The sequence below is a fragment of the Arvicola amphibius genome, chromosome 10 (assembly GCF_903992535.2).
Source record: "Arvicola amphibius chromosome 10, mArvAmp1.2, whole genome shotgun sequence".
Lineage (NCBI taxonomy): Eukaryota > Metazoa > Chordata > Mammalia > Rodentia > Cricetidae > Arvicola > Arvicola amphibius.
The window spans coordinates 120353257-120376668 of NC_052056.1; the positions used below are offsets into that span (position 1 = coordinate 120353257).

The following is a 23412-nucleotide window of genomic DNA, read 5'->3' on the forward strand; positions in this document are numbered from 1 at the left end:
TCCAATGCAATGGGTCTAATACTGAGCCCTCCAGCCCCCTTTGGAGACCATAGAACTACTGGGAAAAATAAAATGTAAAAAAACACCCAGGGGCAAAGTGTGGTGGAGCCAGGTTGGCGGAGCATGCCTTTAATCGCAGCAGGGAGGAATACTAGCAGGACAGTCTTGGTGAGGTGGCCTTTATGAAGAGCATCTAGGCAGAAGGAGAAAAGCTGCCTGCCTTATATGGCTGGAGCAAAGATGGTCGGGGAGCCGGGGTTTACACTGTCAGGATGCAGGGTGGGCAGGGGTAGGGACTAACTCTTTTCTTCTCTCCCTAATGCTGAGCCCAGTGCCTTAAGTCTCTAGGCAGGAGCGCTACCATTGAGCTGCGCCCCCAGCCCTCTTTTTACTTTTTTATTTTGAAGCCAGATACCACAAAGTTGCCCAACCTGGCCTTGAATTTACTTTGTAAGACAGGGGAACTTGGAACTTGTAATCCTCATGCCAGAGCCTCAGGAGTAGTTAGAATTACAGGCTTGGACTGCGGGGTGTGTGTGTGTGTGTGTGTGTGTGTGTGTGTGTTCTTTGTACAGAACTGGATTTAGTGGATGGGTTCTCCACGCTTGGTTGTTTCTTATGTATTTATTTATTTTGGTTTTTTGAGACAGGGTTTCTCTGTGTAACAGAGAACTAGCTTTCCGGGAACTAGCTTCTTATTTTCTTACTATTTTGGTTTTTCGAAACAGGATTTCCCTGTGTAACAAACAGCCCTAGCTGCTGCCCTGGAACTGTAGAACAGGCTGGCCTCGAACTCACTCAGATCTGCCTGCCCCCCTCTCTCTCTCTCTCTCTCTCTCTCTCTCTCTCTCTCTCTCTCTCTCTCTCTGTCTCTCTCCCTCCCTCCCTCCCTCCCTCTCTCCCTCCCTCCCCAGTGCTGGGATTAAAGGCCACAATAGCCCGGCTATTTTTATTTTATGTGCATTGGTGTCTTGCCATGGGTGTCGGATCCCCTGGAACTGGAGTTACAGAGTTGTGAGCTGCCATGTAGGTGTTGAGAATTGAACCCAGGACCTCTGGTGCTCTTAACTACTGAGCCATCTTTGCAGCGCCTTGTTTTTATTTTTATGCCTTTGCTTTGTCAGTAGCCTTACTAAAGACGAGAGCGGGAAAATGAGCTGAGAGACTTTGCACTCTCTGGATTGGCCCGAGTTAACTTCCCAGGGCCTCGTCCCTAGGGCGCAAGCGCGTCTCGGGCCCCTCCCCTACAAACGATGGGCGTGGCCAAGCCTCCCTACAGGCCCCGCCCCTGCGGGTCAGTGGGCGTGGCCCGAGCCCGGGCCCTGCCCCTGCCCCTGCCGTCCGGAACACTAGAGCTGCTTGCAAGAGGTCTGGGAGGTCCGCGCGCGTCCATGGCTGCCGCCCTGCTCTCCCGGGCCGGTGGCCCACTCCGCCGAGGTGAGTGCGCTCGGACTGCGTCCGCGGAGCCCCAGGGCCGGTCGCACGGCGGGAATGCTGACGGCCGCGGGCCGACGAGCGGGCAGCATCTCCCTGCTGCTCGCGGCCTTTGCCCTAGTTCGGTGGCCTCTTGCGCGTGCAGGGCCCAGGCTCTGCAGGGACCCCGGCTCCTGCTCGGCTCCCTCTCTGAAGGACCCTCCTCGCCAGCTCCTCTTTGCACGGCCGCGTTCACTCCCCTGCCCCTATCTCAGTGCCAGTCGAGGTTCTGGGTGGGTTGGTCCTCTCTTTCCAGGCCTTGTGTTGAACTCCGACCTGTGACCTTGGACGTGACGACCAGCGTCTATTGGTCCACTTGTGAACTGTTACCGTCCTCAGAGTTGTATTAAAGTACAGGATACATATAAAAGCATAGCGGTTGGCATCTAACGGGTGCTTCCATAACGTTAGCCTTTATTTTTAATACTCTTTTGTATCACCTGTAGCAAGCCTGACACTATGACCAGCGCTTCCTTTGCCTAATCCAGATCCACAGTAACAATGAAAATCAGTCATTGGTACCCCTTTAATCCTTCCTGGGAGCTGCGTGCTGTTGTTTGCCACACTTTATGTAAATCCAGACCCAATGAAACTTAAAACCTTTCCCAAAGTGTTGTAATTGGGATTATGCTGGGGATTGAAGTGTTTAGTTACGCATTCAGTTACGCATTCAGCCTGGGCTTTTCAGTAACAGCCCTATCGACATTATAGCAATAAACTTTTTTTTTCTCTTTGAGAAGGGGGGGGGGGGGGGGGGGACAGGAATAGTGTTCTGTTATGTTATGTGCATGAGTGTTTTGCCTGCATGTAAGTATGCCCTGGAACTTTACAGACAGCTGTAAGCCACCCCATGGATGGCAGGACCTGCACTAGGTCCTCTCCAAGAGCTGCAAGTGCTCTTAACTGCTGAGCCATCTCGCCAGGTCCTGAAATGGAGTCTTGATATTTTGCCGAGGCTAGCCTGGACTCCAGGCCTAATTGATCCCCCTACCTCAGCGTTTGCTGCTTTTGCAGAGGACCTGAGTTCAGATCCCAGCACCCATGCTGAGTAGCTCATAACTGCCTGTAACACCAAGCCCACGGGATCTGACGCCCTCTTCTGGCCTCCGTGGGTACCTGCAAGAATGTGTGCACCAGTAAACAGGGTTACACAGATATGTAAAAAGAAAGTTTTCAAAATTATTTATTTGTACTTTGTGTACATTGGTGTTTTGCCCACATGTTTGTCTGTGTGAGCGTGCCAGATCCCTTAGAACAGGAATTACAGGCAGTTGTGAGCTCCCATGTGGGTGCTAGGAGATGAACTTGGGTCTTCTGGAAGAACAGCCAGTGCTCTTAACTGCTGAGCTCTTAACTCCAGCCCCAAGAAATAAATCTTAAGATGTCTTGTACTGCTCTTCCCTAACTCCTTTTCTTCCCTGGTAGCTCTCCATCCTCGTGACTGGCGCAGGTTGCATACCGTTTACCAGTCTGCGGAGCTGCCCGACACACATCAGATGTTGCGCCAGACGTGCCGGGACTTTGCTGAGAAGGAGCTGGTCCCCATTGCGGCCCAGCTGGACAGGGAGCATCTCTTCCCCACAGCTCAGGTGAGCACAGTAGTGAGTGACAGCAGCCGGAGGCACGGAGGCCTTAGGTAGGAAGCTAAGTACAGGCTCGGAAGATTTGTTTTGTTCAGCATGTGTAAAACTTTGCCTGCTTTTCTGCCTGTGTAACATGCATGTAATGCCTGTCAAGACCAGAAGAGGGCGTAATATCTCCTGAAGCTGGAGTTACAGGCATTTATGAGCCACCAACCATGTGGATGCTGGGAATTGAATCCTCGCTTCCTGCAAACGCACCAAGTGCAGCCAGGCGGTGGTGGCACGTGTCTTTAATCCCAGCACTTGGGAGGCAGAGGCAGGCAAATCTCTGTGAGTTCAAGGCCAGCCTGGGCTACAAAGTAAGCTCCAGGATGGTCAAAGCTACAAGAGAAATCCTGTCTTGGAAAAAAAAAAAAAAAGGAGCACCAAGTACTTTTAACCACAGAAGCTCCGTCCAGCCCCGTTTGCCTTATTACGATTATCTCACTATGCAGCCGTGTCAGATTGGCTCAGACTCACAGAGCTCGGCTGCCTTTGCCCGTGTCACCACGCACGGTGGACCTCACAATACCATACTCATTTTTCTTTTACCATAAACTATTTCATTATGCACATGTGTGTGTGCTATGTTTATGGACATGTGCGTGCTGTGTCATGTGTGGGGAGGTTGAGGTTGACTGTGTGGAGCTGGGTCTCGCCTGCCTTTCACCTTTACCTAGATTCCAGGAAGCAGGCCGACGTCCCCAGGCCTGGGGGTCAGGTGCATCAGCTCTGAGCTGGCTTCTGCACTTGTTTTTGTTGGATTTCTTTTATCTTTACTCATGTTTGTGCTATGTGCTAGAGAGTGTGCGTGAGGTACGTGCAGGTACCCTCAAGTCAGAAGAGAGCGTCAGGTCGCGTGGAGCTGGACTTACAGGCGGCTGTGAGCTGCCCGATGTAGGGTCCTGGGAGCTGAACTCTGCTCATCTGGAAGAGCAGCCAGAGCTCTTACCACAGTGCTATCTCAGCCTGTGGTCATTCTCTTCATAGTTGAGGCAGCTGGACAATGGAGCCGTGCAGCTCCTGGGTTTGCTGCTGTGTGGAGCTCCACCTGAGGGCCTCCCTGCTTCTCTTCCCCCTCACATTTGCCTCTTCACAGTTCCACTGAGGTGGCAAGCCAGGCGCCGCTCCAGGTGGGATCACCAAGAGGAACACGTCTGGGAGGGGCGGGGGCACAGGGGAGGCTTGACAGTATAGCTCCAACCGGAAGGTGGCTTCCCACATGGATGGTGGATGGGCAAGGATTTTGGAGCCAGTCTCTCAGACTCTGGTGTCTGAGCAACAGGAAGGCCATTGCCCTGGGCTCAAGCATGTGTTGAAATCTACCTGTGCTTTGACAGATCAATACATTTGCTTCCCTCTGTGTTTTATAATCCCTCAAGTGCTTCGTGCTCTTTTCTTTGAGAGAGGGCCTCGCTAAGTAGCCCTGGACTGCCCCAGGCTCCTCCTGAGTGCTAGGGTTTTAGGCGGCGGCAGCAGCAGCAGCACACCATGCTAGGGGCCAGGGTTTTGAGTCTTCATTATCATTAAATTCCATTCAGTTCCTGGAGGTTTAGAACCCTGTGCAGTAGCTCAGACAAGAAGTAAGCAGACAGCACCCTCAATTAAGACAAGTAAACAAGCCCGGTGGTGCTGACACACACCTTTAATCCCAGCACCCGAGAGACGGAGGCAGGTGGATCTCGGTGAGTTCGAGGCCAGTCTGCTGGTCTGCAGGACAGCCATGATTACAGAGAAGCAAACACCGAGCAGCACCATGTGACGCTCAGGTCACACAGATATTGTCTCACTGTCCTGCCTGAGCTTCCCCGTGACTTCCTCTTCCTACTCCCACTTCTGCCGTGTGCGCAGGTGTGTTATTCTCAGTACCGTCCCCAGGGTAAAGCCTGCCTGTGACCAGTGACCCGTGGAGACATGTCTGATCAAACCGGGTGCCCTCGTTCACCCGTGGCGGTTGCCCTAGCTCACCTGTGAACACACAAAGCTTCCACTTTTAACAGCTTAACTGGAAACGGGCAAAAAGTCCACCAAGAGCGCAATGGGGGCGCCGCGTCTTCACAGGCGCAGTGGAAGAGCGAAGGGCCGGAGCGGTGGCGGGCGCCCTCAATCCCAGATAATCCTGGAGCTCAGGAGGCCGATGCAGGATCTCCATAAGTTTGAGGCCAGCCTGGTCTACAGAGTGAGTTCAGGGCCACCAGGATTGTAGAGTGACACCTTGGCTAAAATTTTTTTAAAGGGACAAGAATTTAGGTGGTAAAGCATGGTGCATTCCTGAGGCTGAGGCAGGAGGATCTCAAATTCAAAGTCAGCCTGAGATCAAAAAACAAACCAAACAAACAAAACATCAAAACCCCCACAAAACTCCCAAGGCAAAGGCAGTAATAGCAGCTGAGCTAATGTGTGTGTGTGCGCGTTCCAGGGGTGTTCACGTGCGTGTGGCAACACCCATGTCCTCTTCAAAGCAGCACGCACAGGACGTGGCTCTTCACTTCTCGGGCTTCTGCTGAGGACACTGAGGCCAGACGTGACATTCTGTGCCCAGCAAGTCACTTGGTCGTGTGGAGTCAGAAACAGGCTTCTGAGCCACCTCTGCAGGACGCAGAGCTCGGAGATTCCTAAGCATTTTGCAGAGGAGTGGTTTTAATTCCCTGTTTGCCCAGGGTCCAGGGGGCTGCCATGAGGAACGGGGGCGAGACCCCGAGGGAAGACTGGTGCCAGTTTCTGCCTTGTTGGCTGTTTCACAACCAAATTGGACTTCAGTCTTTTTATCCCTAAGCTAACAAAGTAAAGAAGTAGGAGTTTCTAAGGCAGTGTCTACAGCGCCAGCGGTCTGAGGCTGCAAACGGTCATTTTATGTGGGGCGCGGTGCAGGTGCCCAGTGAATGGCAGACAGAAAAGGAGGAAAGGTCGTGGCTGCTCCTCGGTGTGGGGGAGGAGAAAGTTTATTGTAGATAATGTGGGAGAGCACAGCCAGAGGCTGGGGTCTGGGATAGTCCTGAGTGGACATGACCGGACTGAGCTGGGCCATGGGAAGGGGGAAAGATGGGAACCAGCTGCAGCAGCCAGGAGGCCAAAGGGGCAAGAGTGGAGGGATGGACAACCAAAATGTCTGGATTCTATAGGGAAGAGCCTGGGGGAGGGGCAGCCCAACCGCTGGGCTGGAGAGTTCAGGATAGAGGGCAGGGTATGCCAGGTATACCCCCCACCCCCGGCATACAGGGACTGAGGGATGCTGGGGGAACCTGGTGGCCAAGTGTAGCTTAGATACATTGAATAGGCACCACAGCCATTTGTCCCAGGCTTTAACCTTAACACTTGGTACCCTTAGCCTCTTCTCAGTGGAGGGAAAAATGTTTTTAAATAGTTTTTTTTTAAAATAAACTTAAAGAGTACATATATATATGTATATATATATATTTGAGTACATATATATATATATATGTATATATATATTTTTAAGATTTTTTTTTGTTTTTGGTTTTTCGAGACAGGGTTTCTCTATGGCTTTAGAGCCTGTCCTGGAACTAGCTCTTGTAGACCAGGCTGGTCTCGAACTCACAGAGATCCTCCTGCCTCTGCCTCCCGAGTGCTGGGATTAAAGGCGTGCGCCACCATCGCCCGGCTAGATTTTTATTTATTCTGTATACAGTGTTCTGTCTGCATGTATGTCTGCTCGCCAGAGGAGGGCATCAGATCTCATTACAGATGGTCGTGAGCCACCATGTGGTTGCTGGGAACTGAACTCAGGACCTCTGGAAGAGGCAGCCAGTGCTCTTAACCTCTGAACCACCTCTCCAGCCCTAAAGAGTATTTTTTATGTGAATTTATGTGTGTGTACCTGGTGCCCAAGGAGCCAGAAGAGGGCGTCGGATCCCCTAGGGACTGGGGTTACAGGCAATTTTGAGCCGACATCTGGGTGCTGGGAAGGGAACTTGCTCCCCTGAGAGAGCAGCCAGTGCTCTTAACTAATGAGCCAACTCTTCAGCTCAATCCATATATTTTATTCTTATCTACTTTGCAGTGCAGGGCATGGTGGAGGTAAAGGCAAGAGGCTCAGTTGTTCTAAAAACAGACAGGTAGCTGGGGAGTAAGAGGATCTGAGGAGCGGGAGTGTGAGAGGAGTTACAGGGAGGACGGGGAAGGAGAAATGGTGCGAAGTACCCATATTTGAAACTCAAAAAATGGTTTTCCGAAAAAAAAAAAAAAAAAGTAGGGTGGGGACGTAGCTCACTTGGAAGAGCGTGGACTGGCGAGCATCCCTGGCTTTGACCCAGGCAGCTCATGGCTGCACACAGGAAGTACTGCCCACCTGTAGTCCTGGCACTCAGCAAGTGGAGGCAGGAGGATCAGAAGTCCAAGGTGATGGCAGGGACCTAGCGCCTCTTCCGACCTCTGTGGGCCCTGCGCACACACGCGGTGCACAGACACATGCAGGCACATGCAGACTCAGAATGAAGGGAAAGGTGAAGTACGTGGAGGGTGCACGCCGGGTGCCGTTGCCCTGTGTGCTCTGTAGCTGCAGGGGATCCTGGAACCAGGCCTCCCTGGGCACTGAAGCATGGCCGTGAAAGATCCGATGATAGTGACTGCCCCCCTCTATCCTTGTCCCGGATCCCGAGGCCACAGGCTTAGGTCTTTGTGGTCCACACGTCTACAGACAGCAGGCTGAGTGATGGAAGAGCTGGCTGAGATTCCCTTAGAGCAATGGTTCTCCCCCTTCCTGACACTCCAGCCCTTTAACACAGTTCCTCATGCTGTGCTGACCCCAGCCATGACGTTTTCATTGCTACTTCATAACTGTCATTTTGCTGCTGTTATGAATCATAATGTAATGCCTGTGTTTTTCAGTGTCTTAGGCGACCCCTGTGAAAGGGGTCGAGGCCCCAGGTGAACTGCGGCCTTAGATGCTCTGTGGCCCTAAGCAGATTGTTTAACCTCTCTGAGCCCTGGTTCCTCCTCACTGTGACATTAACATAGGATTGCTTTCACAGAGCGGCTCAAAGAGAACAGGGCACACACATCGCTTACTAGAAAGTTGGCTGTGTAGTGGGCACCTGATAACCGTTGCTGCTGTTGTCATTGTCCTCCAAGAGAAACCCAAGTGCTTGTCACTCACTGGCATTGGGTCCACAACAGTGAGGACAGAGACAAGATCCCACGAATGAGTGTCTGCCCTCGTGGTCGGGAAGAGGGCAGCAGTCAGGGACAAGATCCCACGAATGAGTGTCTGTCCTCGTGGTCGGGAAGAGGGCAGCAGTCAGGGACAAGATCCCACGAAGGAGTGTCTGTCCTCGTGGTCGGGAAGAGGGCAGCAGTCAGGGACAAGACCCCACGAAGGAGTGTCTGCCCTCGTGGTCGGGCAGCGGTGAGAAGGAGCGTGGCACTAGATGGGGAAGTGTCGCAGCGCTGGGCGGTGTGAGAAGCTGAGAGCGGGGATTGATAGGGAGGCTAGAACTAACTGTCCATGTGGATTGTTGCTGGCAGAGCAAACGGCAAAATGGCACATGCAAAGGTCCTGTGGTGTGCGTGTGTGCTCATGAAGAAAAGTTGGCGTGATGTACTTCTTTCTGCTTTTTACCCCAAGCCCTCCAGTGGGCACCTTCTGCCTGTTCCCTGTTACTGCTGTGGGCAGAGAGACAGGCATTGCGGGGTGCGGAGGCTGCAGGGCTGGAGCGGACGATTCAGCTGGGAGATACGATCACTGTGTGAACGTTCGGGCCGTGGCCCTCATGAGCGTGCGGGCTGGAGTTGGGGAGAGGAGGCTCTTGGCAGTTGCCACTGATGCTCTCTCTCCCTGGGGCCAGGTGAAGAAGATGGGTGAGCTCGGGCTGCTGGCCATGGATGTTCCTGAGGAGTTCAGCGGTGCGGGCCTGGATTACCTGGCCTATTCCATTGCCCTAGAGGAGATCAGCCGCGGCTGTGCTTCCACTGGAGTTATCATGAGCGTCAACAACGTGAGCCTTCCAGGGTCCAGGGCACAGATGGGGAAGCTGCCTGGGATCTGCGTGGACCCTGGCCATGTGTCTCAGCAGCTGGGCTCCTAGACTTGTCTCTTAGTCCTTTGGGAGGGCCTTTGGAGAGAGTGAGTCTTGGAGTGGCCTCCACCTCTCTGCTTACCCCACCAGTCTCTCTACTTGGGGCCCATCCTGAAGTTTGGAACCCCGGAGCAGAAGCAGCGATGGATCACCCCTTTCACCAGTGGTGACAAAATCGGGTGTTTTGCTCTCAGTGAGCCAGGTACTGCGCAGTGCAGCGTCCCTTGTCTCCTCACCCCAGAATCAGGGTGACAGGCAAAGCTAGATGTTCCCAGGGGAAAAGGCAGGCCTGGAGTCCGCATCCCCTGGAGGGGCTTCTGGGTGGACTGCCAGGCTGGACCACAGGTGCCTGGACACCCCAGGAGACATATGCCCACTTGGGGTGAGGGAAGGTTCAACTTGAATGTGTCCCATGCCTGTTCTGATCCCTGTGTCTGGTGGAGGAGTTGGGTTTGGGAGGCAGGTCCCAGCTTTGGAGCCCCGGTCACAGGGCCTTTGTGTCAGAGCCGGGCTCACAGTCAGACGGCTGTGCTTTGAGGGTGCGGTGCTGGGGCCTGAGTCTGTGCTCCTGGCAGGGAACGGCAGTGATGCGGGAGCTGCTTCCACCACGGCCCGGGAAGAGGGTGACTCCTGGGTTCTCAATGGCACCAAAGCCTGGATCACCAACTCCTGGGAGGCTTCGGCCACGGTGGTGTTTGCTAGCACAGACCGGTCCCGGCAGAACAAGGTGGGAGCCTAGAATGGGCCAGCACACCCCTGGGAAGGTCCTCGCAATATCTAGGCCAGAACTTTCTTGGCCCTGCTGGCGCTGCTCCTGCTGAGGTGGGGCCTTTCCTTCCCCAGTGGAGTTGGCGCTCCTCCCAAAATCCAGCAGAGGGTCCCAGGGCAGGGGTGGGCTCCAGCAGCTCTGGAGAGTCACTTTAACTTTTGGGGCCTTACAGGGTATCAGTGCCTTCCTAGTTCCCATGCCCACTCCCGGGCTCACGCTGGGCAAGAAGGAAGATAAGCTGGGCATCCGGGCCTCATCTACAGCTAACCTCATCTTTGAGGACTGTCGCATCCCCAAGGAGAACCTGCTGGGGGAGCCAGGGATGGGCTTCAAGATAGCCATGGTGAGCCTGGCAGCAGGGCAGCCCCCCAGGGCCAGGCCCTGGGCCCAGCCCACAGCTACTGACTGGGTGGTCCCTACAGCAAACCCTGGACATGGGCCGCATCGGCATCGCCTCCCAGGCTCTGGGCATTGCCCAGGCCTCCCTCGATTGTGCCGTGAAATACGCCGAGAGCCGCAACGCCTTTGGGGCCCCACTCACCAAGCTCCAGAACATCCAGGTAGGGCTGGAGTGCGGGGTTTCTGGAGCTGGGCCCGGGCAAAGCCAAGAAAGCCTTGCTTTTTACCTGGTCACCTGTCACCTCACCTCACCATTCCCACCCCTGGCCTCACACCCCCATCCCTGGCCATAGGGAGGGGGAGCCCTGGCTGATGGGTGGGACTGGATTGTTGCAGTTCAAGCTGGCAGACATGGCCCTGGCCCTGGAGAGCGCCCGCCTGCTGACTTGGCGCGCTGCCATGCTGAAGGACAATAAGAAGCCATTCACCAAGGTGCCTGTGGGGAGGGGCTCCCAAGGCATATCCTGAAGTGGGGGAAAGGGGCCCCCCAGGGTTTTGAAGGAGAAGTCAGATGTAGGCCTGTGGGTTCCCTGCGCTAAGGGGGAGGCTGTTCATGCTACTCAGAGGATGTTGAGTTGGACGGGGAGGGTCTCTGAAAGTGAAGGTGTTGACTCTGCCCTTCATTCCTGGTGGGTAGGAGTCCGCCATGGCCAAGCTGGCTGCATCTGAGGCTGCAACCGCCATTAGCCACCAGGTGAGCGCTGGGCCCATGGGAGTGGCTCTTTCCCCAGCTGCTCCCCTTTTGAGGCTGAGCTCCTGCCCTGTCTTTCCCCAGTTGTGGGGGACTTCTTCATAGTGCCTGTTTTCCCTCTAAGGCCATCCAGATCCTGGGCGGCATGGGGTATGTGACGGAGATGCCAGCCGAGCGGTACTATCGAGATGCTCGCATCACGGAGATCTACGAGGGTACCAGCGAAATCCAGAGACTGGTGATTGCCGGGCACCTGCTCCGGAGTTACCGGAGCTGAGCCCTCTCGGGCTTGCCTGCCTGCGGACCGAGGCAAAGGGCCAGCAGCCTCATGACTTAACTTTGGGGCCCGGTCAGACCATAAAGGGACCTGCCTCATTCTGCCTGTTCCGCCCCTCACTGTACCCTGCCAGTCAGACCGGGGGACGTCTGTTTCAGGGAGAGGAACTGCCAGCTGCTGTGACCTGTGCCTCAGAAGAAATGAGCTGTCACTTCAGAACTGGGCTTGGCTGTTTCTTTACCACCACCCGTGCCTCTTTCTTCATGTGAGCGGTCTGCTGGAGGCGGCCCATGGGAGCTGACCGACCCTGCACCCCATCTTCCCACGAGCCCTGCTGCTCCGTGAGAAGAACACGGGACAGGGCGGGGGTCAGGAGGAGGGGGGGCCCAAATGACCAGGCCTCGACGGCAGGAGTTTCAGTGTTTGAATCCCCAGGGTCGCCTTGCGGTGGCTGGGGGCTGGGTCATGGGGCCCTCGCTGGAGGTCAGATGAGTGCAGGTGTGTGTTGTGCTGGGTGGCTGTAGGCTGCCCATGGCCAATAAAGCGCCTGTGCCCGGCCCTCCTGTGTCTGTCTGCACTGGGTCTTCTGGCCACAGCCCTCACCCAACATGTGTGAACATGTGTGGTGTGGTGGGTCTGTCGCCTGACCAAGCAGGCGAGCAGAGACTGGGGTCCTCTGACTGAAGGCATCCTTGTCCCAGTCCCCAGAGAGCAGCTGGGCAGGGGAACTGTTGCGTGTGGACTGCTGTGCCCTTTGCTGGCCTTAAGAGACAACAATTTGAGCTTCATTCTGGGAGTTTAGATTCTGGTTGTGCCACTGCTCAAGTGGGCTCCCGGGTTGGGGCAGGGCAGCCACTTGTCTTGGGAAGCGTCTTGCCAATGCTCTTGAGGGCAGGGGGCTCTGTGCAGCTTGCAGAAGTGTTTCTCCCTTCTGACTCCAGGTGTGCACCAGAGGGTTTTCTCTTCTCTTTCCGTGGTTCCTTGAATCTTCTCTTATTTCTGTGGGCTCAAGTGCAAGCCAGGCTGCAGAGTGCCATGCGGCTCTAGTTTAGCTCATCCTATCCAGGGGGCAGGTGGCTGCCACTCGAGTCACACCCTCAGATGGGGACCTTGTGAGCCGGTAACAGTGGGTATGAGTGTTCAGGGGGCTCCTGTCAAGGTGGTGAAGGAGGGGTGGGCTCTGGGGCTGGGACCCAGCTGTCACTTTGCTGCATCCAAGCGTTGCCATAGCCATGAGCTGTGCTCGGTGAAATGGGTCGGCTGTAGCCAAAGAGCTGGCCTGTGTGGATTTCCACATCTCAGGACAGGTTCCCAGCCTCCGGGTGCAGGGCAGCTCAGGAGGCCATGGGATGTTTCTCCGCGGGGAGGTAACTTTGTCATTGAGCCAAGCTCTGGAGTGCACACTGAGGTGTTTGCAGAGAGCTGTCGTGAGTCCATAGTCTGTCATGACCAAGTGGTGGTGGTGGCAGCTTGGCTTCCACAAGGACATGCCCATTGGTTCACTTAAGAGCTTGAGGTTTTGATTGTTTTTTTTTTTTTTTTTTTTTTTTTTTTTTTCTCTAAAATACAGGGTTTCTCAATGAAGCCCTGGTTATCCTGGAACTCGCTCTGTAGACCAGGCTGGCCTCGAACTCACAGAGATCGGTCTGCCTCTGCCTCCCAAGAGAACTTGAGTTCTGAACTCTCCCCATAGGTGTATTTGAGCCTGAGCTGCAGACGCTGTGGTTCTGTACACCTGTGTTCTCCAGCAGCTGCCCGTCCTGAGGACGGTCACATATCCCTAAGTTGGGTCCAGGAGGCTGGTACTCCGCTCTGGTTTTCTCTGTTGCGTGGTGCTGCTGGTCTGGAACCAGGGTCACATGGGATGGCACATCTGCCTGCAGTTGGCTCCGGTGACTCATCTTCATGAAGTGTCCAGGCTGGTGGCTTAGTGGGCCATCCCCCAGTGTTGATCCTTCTGGTGGTTTTGTCCTGATTCAGCTCAGCAACTCTTAATACCTGATCTCCCAAATTGTATCCGTGAATTTTATTGATTATGCTCACCTTTCCAAGGAGCCAGCTGTTGGCTTTATTGATTGACATTGTCAGTATTGTGTTTTAAAATTATTTGGGGAGGAGGGAGGAGGATGGAGAGCATTTGCTGTTCTTACAGAGGACCTGAGTTTGGTACCCATCACCCACATTTAGCAGCTCACAGCTGCTGGTAACTCCAGCTTCAGGGGACCCATCACCCTCTTCTGGCCTCCGCTGACACCAACACTCACATGGTACACACACACAAATGTTTTTAGAAGTGTAATAAATTTAATGATTTCAACCATTTCAAAGTGTTTCAAAGTCACAATTCAGTGGCCATTAAGGCCACTGGCATGTTTGGTAGCCAGCTTTCCAAACAGGAAACCCATGCCATCATCACTGGTATTTATCTTAATTGTATTGTGGCCTCAGAACATCTGGTGTTTAAATTTCTTGAAACTTTTTAGTCCCCCACTTCCTTTTTGTTTTGAAACAGGTTCTTACTATGTAGACCAGGCTGGCCCTGAACTCAGACATCCAACCGCCCCTGCTCCACTGGGATTAAAGGCGATTAAAGGGAGGGAGGGAGGGAGGGTAAGGTAGAGTACATGCTGCTGGCATATTTTACATTTGTTTTATGGTCTCTATTGTTCCCTTTAGACAGGCTTTCTTACCAAACCTGGAGGTAGGTAGGTAGCCAGGAAGTCCCAGTGATCCCCGTCTCTCCCTACAGTGCTGGGGAATCCAGCTGTGCAGTGCTGGGGATCCAGCTGTGTGCCATGCCTGACTTTTGTGCAGGTGCTGGTCCAGGTCAAGTCCTTGTGCTTGTGTGGGAACTGCTGAGCTGTCTGCTTGGCCCTCCTGTTGCTTTCGAGGTTTTCTGATTTTGGTTTCCACACTTAGGAAGTCCTTAAGTGTGGCTTTCTTTCCCATCATTATCACATGTATATGATATATAACCTATTTATATACATGCCATATATAGTATCTTTTCTTTTTTTTAAAAGATTTATTATGTATACAACATTCTGCCTCCATGTATGCCCGCACACCAGAGGGCACCAGATCTTAGTACAGATGGTTGTGAGCCACCATGTGGTTGCTGGGAATTGAACTCAGGACCTCTGGAAGAGCAGCCAGTGCTCTTAACCTCTGAGCCATCTCTCCAGCCCTAGTATCTTTTTTTCAAGACAGGGTTTCTCTGTGTAGTCCTGGCTGGCCTCAAACTCAGAGATCCGCCTGCCTCTGCCTCCCAAGTGCTAGGACTAAAGGCGTGCACCACCACCACTCAGCCATATAGCATCATATATATACACACATGTGGCTAGCCTTGAACCTGCAGTGATTCCCAAGTATGAGGTGGGTTTCCTTTGATCCACATGGGACTTTGCAGGCTTCTTGCCCCTTTCCCCAGTCACTGCAGTGGTGGTGAAATGGGAGCAGAGGCTGCTGGAGAGACTCCAAGCAAAGTCGCAGGGCTTCTGGACTGAGGCCGGTGCAGAGTTCAGGGTGGATCCAGATGGAGGTTGGCAGTTCAAACAGGCCACAATAGGAGCTGAGCGGAGCGGCAGCCCCCAGGACACTTGGGAGTTCGCTGCCTGCCGCTCCCGTGATAGACATACCAGGCAGCCAGGTGTCTTCATGGGGTCTAAATGAGGGCGCTACACCTTTCCTAGCTCTGGTGGGTTTGAGAAGTTCTTGGTTTTTTGTTTTGTTTTTTTAGCTAAAAAAAAAATTCAAGCAGGGTCTCACTATGTAATCATGGCTGGCCTAGAATTCACTTTACAGACCATGCTGCCTCTTGAGTGAATGTGAAATAGAAACTGAGCCATATTCGAATGTGCAAGACTTTGGCAACTCAATCCTTTGTTGGGCCCTGGGAATTACTCAAACACCAGGACTGGCCAATTTGTTTCCCTTGTTACTGTACTTTGTTTTGGTGTTTCAAGACTATGTAGCTATGACTGTCCTGGAATTCACTATATAGACCAGGCTGGCCTCAAAACTCAGAGATTCATCTGCCTCTGCCTCTGCCTCCCAAGTGCTGGGATTCGCCCAGTTTGAACTTACTGTGTTTTACCTGCACGCCTTGGCATGATGTGCATGCAGTGACTCCAGAGACCAGAAGAGGGCAGCAGATCCCCAGGGTGGGACAGCTGTGAGCTGCCATGTGGGTGTTGGGTCCTCTGTAAGAGCAACCAGTGCTCTGTTGCTCCATCTTTCCAGCCTCATTTTTTTTTTCTTCTCACAGTTTCTATTTGTTCATTTATTATGAGTGTATTTTCCTGTGGATTTTGGAATGTAGTTGTAATAGCTGCTTTAAGTCTTGAATGTTGTCATGCATGGAGGTGCACACCTTTAATCCCAACACTTAGGAGGCAGAGGCAGGTGGATCTTTGTGAGTTCGAGGCCAGCAATGGCTACAAAGTGAGATCATGTCTAAAATGCTGCTAGGTATGAGGGCCTATGCCTGCCGCCCTAGCTACTCAGGAGGATCAGTTGTGGCAGCCTGGGCAACACATTGATATCTGTCTCTGAAATAAGGCAGCCTCCTAATCTGAGCTCCACACACGCAGTGTGGTATACATACATAAAACAGCAACACATGTATACATATTTATGTGTATAAGTAATAAAAATAATTATCTAGAAACCTTTATGGTTCTAGCAACACCCGGGCCACTTCAATTGGTACAAACTGCCTTGGAGTCTCAATTTCTGTTCAGTGTGAAGAACCAGAACTGCATCCTGAGGATTTGCACACCACACAAATTCTGCTGAGGAGTTTCCTTTAAATCTGGGCACTCAGGCCTGGGCAATGGCTCAGTTGGTCAAAACACCAGCTGTTCAAATTTGGTGACCCAGGTCCAATCCCTAAACCCACACAACAGCCAGATATGGCTGTGCACACCATGACCCCAGCATTCCTATAGAGACAGAACTGCCTGAGGCTCGCGGGCCAGCCAGGCTAAAGTGTGCAGCCGAAGCCAGAGACCCTACCTCAGCAAGGGGAGGACAGAAACAGACTCGTGGTGGTCGTCCTCTGTAAGGGACACAGAAACAGACTCGTGGTGGTCGTCCTCTGTAAGGGACACAGAAACAGACTCGTGGTGGTCGTCCTCTGTAAGGGGCACAGGAACAGACTCGTGGTGGTCGTCCTCTGTAAGGGACACAGAAACAGACTCGTGGTGGTCGTCCTCTGTAAGGGGCACAGAAACAGACTCGTGGTGGTCGTCCTCTGTAAGGGACACAGAAACAGACTCGTGGTGGTCGTCCTCTGTAAGGGGCACAGGAACAGACTCGTGGTGGTCGTCCTCTGTAAGGGGCACAGAAACAGACTCGTGGTGGTCGTCCTCTGTAAGGGACACAGAAACAGACTCGTGGTGGTCGTCCTCTGTAAGGGACACAGGAACAGACTCGTGGTGGTCGTCCTCTGTAAGGGACACAGAAACAGACTCGTGGTGGTCGTCCTCTGTAAGGGACACAGGAACAGACTCGTGGTGGTCGTCCTCTGTAAGGGGCACAGGAACAGACTCGTGGTGGTCGTCCTCTGTAAGGGGCACAGAAACAGACTCGTGGTGGTCGTCCTCTGTAAGGGACACAGAAACAGACTCGTGGTGGTCGTCCTCTGTAAGGGACACAGGAACAGACTCGTGGTGGTCGTCCTCTGTAAGGGACACAGAAACAGACTCGTGGTGGTCATCCTCTGTAAGGGGCACAGGAACAGACTCGTGGTGGTCGTCCTCTGTAAGGGGCACAGGAACAGACTCGTGGTGGTCGTCCTCTGTAAGGGACACAGAAACAGACTCGTGGTGGTCGTCCTCTGTAAGGGACACAGAAACAGACTTGTGGTGGTCGTCCTCTGTAAGGGACACAGGAACAGACTCGTGGTGGTCGTCCTCTGTAAGGGGCACAGGAACAGACTCGTGGTGGTCGTCCTCTGTAAGGGGCACAGAAACAGACTCGTGGTGGTCGTCCTCTGTAAGGGACACAGAAACAGACTCGTGGTGGTCGTCCTCTGTAAGGGACACAGGAACAGACTCGTGGTGGTCGTCCTCTGTAAGGGACACAGAAACAGACTCGTGGTGGTCGTCCTCTGTAAGGGGCACAGGAACAGACTCGTGGTGGTCGTCCTCTGTAAGGGGCACAGGAACAGACTCGTGGTGGTCGTCCTCTGTAAGGGACACAGGAACAGACTCGTGGTGGTCGTCCTCTGTAAGGGACACAGAAACAGACTCGTGGTGGTCGTCCTCTGTAAGGGACACAGGAACAGACTCGTGGTGGTCGTCCTCTGTAAGGGGCACAGGAACAGACTCGTGGTGGTCGTCCTCTGTAAGGGGCACAGAAACAGACTCGTGGTGGTCGTCCTCTGTAAGGGACACAGGAACAGACTCGTGGTGGTCGTCCTCTGTAAGGGACACAGGAACAGACTCGTGGTGGTTGTCCTCTGTAAGGGACACAGAAACAGACTCGTGGTGGTCGTCCTCTGTAAGGGGCACAGAAACAGACTCGTGGTGGTCGTCCTCTGTAAGGGGCACAGAAACAGACTCGTGGTGGTCGTCCTCTGTAAGGGGCACAGGAACAGACTCGTGGTGGTCGTCCTCTGTAAGAGCAGCAAGCACTCTCACCACTTAGCCACCTTTCCAGCTGATGGCGTGTGGAGGCCCTCGCTAGGGCACGTGGCAGGTTCCGACACCTCCCCCGCTGTCACTCCTTCCTCACTGCCTCTTGGGTGGTTTATTTGGTTGGGACTTCACAGTTGTCATTTTCAGGAGGGTGGTGTGATCAGGGGCTCCTCCTGCCCCGTCAGACTTGGTACCCTTTTTAGTACCACTTGGGACATCCTCTCTTTCATGTGCGTAAGGTTCTGTCTGGCAGGACTGAGGTCTCAGTGGCAGCTGCTGTCTTCACACTGGCCACAGGCGTTCTGCTGCTGACATCAAATCTGCTGGGACTCTGGCTGGCTGAATGCACGCATCCTGCTGCCTCCTTTCTAGGGATTCTTGGTTTGTGTGAAGCTGTGATCTCATGATTAGGAAAATCAGTTTGTTCATACATACAGTGGTTTAGAGATTTAGTCTGTAAACTCTGTTGTGTGTTCACAGGTACAAGGGCAGAAGCGTGGCATCCCCTGGAGCTGGGGTTGTGAGGGGCCCAATGTGGGAATGGTTAAAGCCATCTCTGTACTGGTGGGCAGAGGTTTGGGTTTTTCTGGTCCAATCTGGTGCTGTGGCCTGTCCTCTGACACAGATAGCACCTGCTTCAAACGACAGTGGGAGCTGTTTCTGATGCCCGGTGGCTGCCATTCACCAGACTTACTAAATTTCCCAGGGTTGATAGCCTGTTCCTCCCGTCCCCTGGTCTTAGGGTCTCAGGCAGCAGACCTGGTTCCAGGAAAACGTCTAGCTGTGTGGTCCTGGGCTGGACTTTGTGTCTCCCACATGGGCGTGGGGCCAGGGTGAGGCAGAGGAACTGGCACTCGCGGCTGGAATGCTGGCAAGCGGCCATCCTGCTCTTTGTCCTGTGGACACCCACTTCTTTCATTCCGTACGAGGCGTAGTCTCCCTGCCCACTGCCTGGCAGACTCCCCGGCCTGTGTCTTAGCCTGTTTCCACCCCTGTCCAACAGCCTCCCCTCTTCTCTCTGGTGGGGGTGGGACTTGGAGCAGCTGAGGCTCAGTGCCTCTGTTGCTGATGTACCAGCACCAAGCTTCACATGATCTACTGAACAGGGAAGTGGCCAACTAGGCAGAACCAAACCACGAGAAGTAGAGGCTAGCCTGGTCTACAGAGTGAGTTCCAGTACAGCTGGGACTAGAAACCCTGTCTTGAAAAACCAGAAAACATGGAATACCATTCCAAGTGTCCACGCTAGGGTTTGTAATTCTTCTGATCTTTCAATGTTCCTATGTAGGCTGCCACACCTAGTGTGACTCAAATACCCAAGGCAACAGCACACCGGTTTAACCAGCATCAAGTGCCACACATAGGGTTGTCACGCCTTCTTAGCAGGGGACTGCCCCTAAGGCAGACTTCTGAGCCCTGCTGTGGTTAAAGGTTACTGTGCCACAAGCTGCTGCCGTGCTTTCCTTCTGTGGCCATTTATGTTACATCTGACAGGAGCCCTGGCTTCTGCACCAGCCTGCTCTTCAGTCCTCTCTTAGCAAGCATGTCTAGCTCTGCCACACGGGACCTGGGATGCTGTGCTACCCACAGTGAGGCAGAGAGTAGGTAGTGAGCCATGGGAGCTTCTACTGAGCTCAGCATGGAGCTGCTGAGTGACTGTGTCCTTGTGTCTAGGGTTGGTTGCCACATCTAGTGTTTAAGAGCTACCTCTCCCATCCTGACTGCAAGGGTAAAGGGACTAGGATGTTAAACTTGGTTTGTGTAAATACCCAGTACTGTGCCAGTAATGACATATGACTGAATGTCTTACAAGGACAGAAAGGACCTTGGGTTCTCAGGGAGAAGCGGAGGGAATCTTAAGGAGGCTGAATGCAAACCCAGGCAAGTCTGAGTTCCTACTTCCCAAGAGCAGCCGGACTGTAGGCATTAGCTCTAAGTTTCAGCTGACTGCTTTCGGCTCCTGCTCAAAGACATTGGGGCCACCATTCCCCATTGGGTGCCGAAGAAATAGGCAGTGTGAGGCTGAGCGGCGAGCCCTGGAGAGCGAGTGTGCACACTGCTGGCTTCTGTCTCAACATCTTTAAGAGGTGGAAAGATGGTTCAGTGGTTAAAAGCACTTGGTCCTGCAAAGAACCTGGGTTTGGCTCTCAGCACCCACACGGCAGCTGGCAAACACTTCTGATTCCAGTTCCTGGGGAGCACACATACATGCAGGGGAAACACCCTTATCCACTCTTTAGAGAAGGGGGCGCTTGCAGAGCACTCATTGGTTTCTGGCGCCCACAAGACAGTTCACAACTCCCTGTAGCTGCGGTTTCAGAGGAGCCGGGACCTTCTTCTGGCCTCCAGGGACATCAGACAAGCACATGGTGCGCCCTTGAGACCTATAGATAAAAAGAATAAAACCTATTTTATTCCCCGGCTCTGAAAACATGTGTTTCCATCACTGCAGTGTCTTACAAGGGCTGACCGGGTGGCCCACATGGAGTGCTCCACAAACCCCAGGTTCTACTCTCAACACTAGTGACAAGACCAGATCCCTTTCCCACTGCCCCTTTTTTTCTCGTGGGTACAGTAGCCAGGCCAGGTAGCGGAGGCCTATGCTGGCCTGCTGGGAGACATCAAGCTAGTAGCCTGCTGCTTTTGTCCCATACAGGGGGCTGTGTGGCACACCTTCCTGGAAGATGGCCTATACCATGGCAGTCTGAACGGAGCACGCCACGCTTTGGGTGAAATGTTTACCAGCCCACCTGTGAGTGGGTGCAAACGCAGCATGCAGGTTTGGGGACCAAATCTGAGAACGATGAAGACCCTGCCTAACAGACAACTGAGAACACATCGAACCCAAGAGGAACAGGACAAGGGTGTAGCAGGCACGGGGAGGGGACAGCATCTCCCCAGGACCCACTTCCCTCTGACAGCCTTCCAGAACAGGAAGACATTCTGGTATCTGCCAAGGCTTCTGGGACGTGCTTCCAAGCTCTGAAGACAGGCTTGTGAATGTGTGCTGAAGTCAAAGTGGCATGCAAGATTTCCCCACAAACTCATACCATGGCGAGACAGAGTCCTATTCCTTAGTCTGGGCATTCTTGGCCCTTACAGGCACTTACTATGGAGTTCCCTCCCCACCAGCACTGAGTGCAGGGGCCTATTTCAGTGGTCACCAATGCCACATGCAGCCTGAGCTTCTGCAGACAATGGGAGCTTCCACATTGTAACATTGCCAGAATGGAGCCAGAGCTGCAGGTGACAATTCTGGGGACAGTGTTTTCTCATCAGTGTCTGGCACAGTGCAAGTTACAGGAGCTTAGCACCAACCAGCAAAGTGAAGTCAGGACAAGAGCTAGAAAAGGAGTCATTTATTAGAGACAAAACCCCAAACCCTCAAACCCTTCAGCAGAATTTGAAGATAACAGAGGAACCCAACACCATGATGGCATCCTGCTCTGTTGACAAGATAGGCTACAACTGTGATCTCTGCCAGATGACAGCAGTCTTGGGGTCGACAGCACCAACTTACTGCACAGGCAGGCCATGCTGGCGGTGACCCCAGGCAGTTTACCAGCCTGAGAGACGCTGAAGTGAAGGTGAGCAGACACTATGCTAGTCACTGGGTGCCCGGCCCTGCAGAGGCCACAGACAGCATGGGGCCAGGATCTCGAGTCAGATACAGCTTTCTCCAGCCCCAGCTTGTGGACTTCCATTCCATTTTCAGAGGCAACTGACATCTGTCCCCAGATGTCACCACAGGTGAACCAAGACTGTGATCACAGCAGCAAGGACAGGATTGTGCTGCTTTTTTCCTTTTTTTTTCTTAAAGGAGTGAGGGCATGGAAATACAGCGCACCAATGAAACGAAATGTCAAAAAAATACAAAAAAATATAAAATAGAAAACTGTATTTACAGGTAGTACATTACTATGATCGGAAAGCACAAAGACTCCTGGCTGCTATAATACATGCACTGGTTCAAGAGGCGGCGATTACTAAAAACTGCGAGAAGCCTGTAAAAAGAAAAGGGTCAAAAAGTTGAAACTTTTTATCCCTAATTTGCTACACTGATCAAAAGAAGTAGGGGTCCCCAGAGCCCACGAGTCACCAGTTCTCAGTGACTCCTGAGGGAGAGGCAGCTTATGCAAGGAAGCCAGTCAACTGCTCTACATGCTCAAACCACAGCAAGCCCTGTCTGCTACACAGCATGATCTTAGCAGGGTTAGTCGCTGTTTCCTCATAGATATCTATGTGCGCGTATATATATATATGTATATATATATATATATGTACGTATGTATAAAACCGTGTCCTTGCTTACTGCCAACACGGTTGGACACAGTCATTACAACAAATTTTTATGTGTGTGTTGGAAGAAGTCATTCAATGTCTGTGGATTTAATAAGTCACTTCACACCACAGAAAATATTTAATAAATCCAAAAGGAAAAAAAAAAAAGAATAGAAGGACAGAACTTCTGTCCCAGGTCTCTGAAATGGAGTCCCCCATAGGAAACTGGTCCCACAGTTCTGGGGGTTCACTGAAGAAACTTCCGTTTACTATCTTTTCCCATCCTTTTAGTGTTCAACATTCCAGAACAAGTCCTTGCTGTCTGGAGTTGTTAAATAAGTCAGCTCTGTCGCTCCCCGCAAGGAAACAGTCTGGTGCAGATCCATAAAAACCTGGGGAGGGAGTGCTGGGGAGAGCAGTCACTTGTGGAAGGTCCACTCTCCTAGCGTGCAGGAAGCGAAGGGCTTGCAGGCTCCGGCACCCTCCGGCACTCCCTTCAGAAGCAAATCCCAGTCACGCTGCAGCTCCTCTGGGTACCAGGCCAGCTTTTCGAGGAAACAAAACCCGCGGTGAGAGAGAGAGTGATGATAACCTCCTGGTCACTCCCCACGTGACCCATCATACTTCTAGGAACCGGGAGCTGCTGGACTTGGAGTGGAACGGCTCAGACCACATCCTTCTTAAGTCACCCTGGGGACACAAGGGACAGCGATGAGTTCAGGGTCAAACGAGAGCCACCTCTTTTCTCATGTTGGGACGCTCTGTGGTGGTCACAGAGCGTCAGCCTTACTCAGTGCAGGTGCCCAGGCCTCTGGGGACTTGGCGCACCCACCCTGAGCCTTTCCTGAGGGAAGGTCTACCTCTCCCTGACATGTTCATGAACATTTGTCTGTTTCTTATCTGTAAAATGAGAGGCTAAAAACCTGGTAAGTAAATCACTCTTACGGCTGACACAGGCACACACATAAGTCTTTAGGGTTGTGCATGGTGGCATGTCCAGTATATATAGGAAGCAGAGCAGGTTTGTCCTTGTAAACAGGCCAGCCTGGACTACATAGCCAGTTCCAGTCCAAGCAGGGCTACACTGTGAGACCGAGTCTCAAAAACAACAAAAATCTTTTAAAAGAAAAAAAAAATTACTCCAAATTAGGGATGTGGGGGACTGGAATCATATATTGTCTTAATAGTAAGTATTAATTTGCATTTATTTTGATGTGTGCATGT

At 52.8% G+C, this 23412-nt stretch overlaps 2 protein-coding genes across 3 annotated transcripts in view; one reads left to right on the top strand and one right to left on the bottom strand.

Moving 5' to 3' along the window:
- Window positions 1-1282: 1282 nt before the first annotated feature.
- On the top strand, window positions 1283-11482 carry Acads (acyl-CoA dehydrogenase short chain). Its single transcript, XM_038344710.2, has 10 exons — window positions 1283-1437; window positions 2899-3062; window positions 8900-9049; window positions 9221-9332; window positions 9706-9857; window positions 10072-10242; window positions 10322-10459; window positions 10635-10730; window positions 10936-10992; window positions 11114-11482. Exons 1-10 carry the CDS (start codon window positions 1392-1394, stop codon window positions 11264-11266), a joined length of 1239 nt encoding a protein of 412 aa, XP_038200638.1. The 5' UTR covers window positions 1283-1391; the 3' UTR covers window positions 11267-11482.
- Window positions 11483-21251: 9769 nt separating this feature from the next.
- Window positions 21252-23412, bottom strand: part of Sppl3 (signal peptide peptidase like 3) — a 102511-nt gene continuing 100350 nt past the window's right edge. For both annotated transcript variants that reach the window (XM_038344539.2, XM_042055869.1), the window contains exon 11: window positions 21252-22878. In XM_038344539.2, coding sequence (XP_038200467.2) covers window positions 22807-22878 — 72 coding nt within the window. In that variant the 3' untranslated portion in view covers window positions 21252-22806. The remainder of the gene's footprint in view (window positions 22879-23412) is intronic.

Coding starts and splice junctions, on each gene's coding strand:
- Acads (XM_038344710.2), top strand. CDS start 1,392: ATGGCTGCCGCCCTGCTCTCCCGGGCCGGTGGCCCACTCCGCCGAG. Junction 3,063..8,899: donor ATCTCTTCCCCACAGCTCAG/GTGAGCACAGTA, acceptor CCCTGGGGCCAG/GTGAAGAAGATGGGTGAGCT. Junction 10,993..11,113: donor CAACCGCCATTAGCCACCAG/GTGAGCGCTGGG, acceptor TTTCCCTCTAAG/GCCATCCAGATCCTGGGCGG.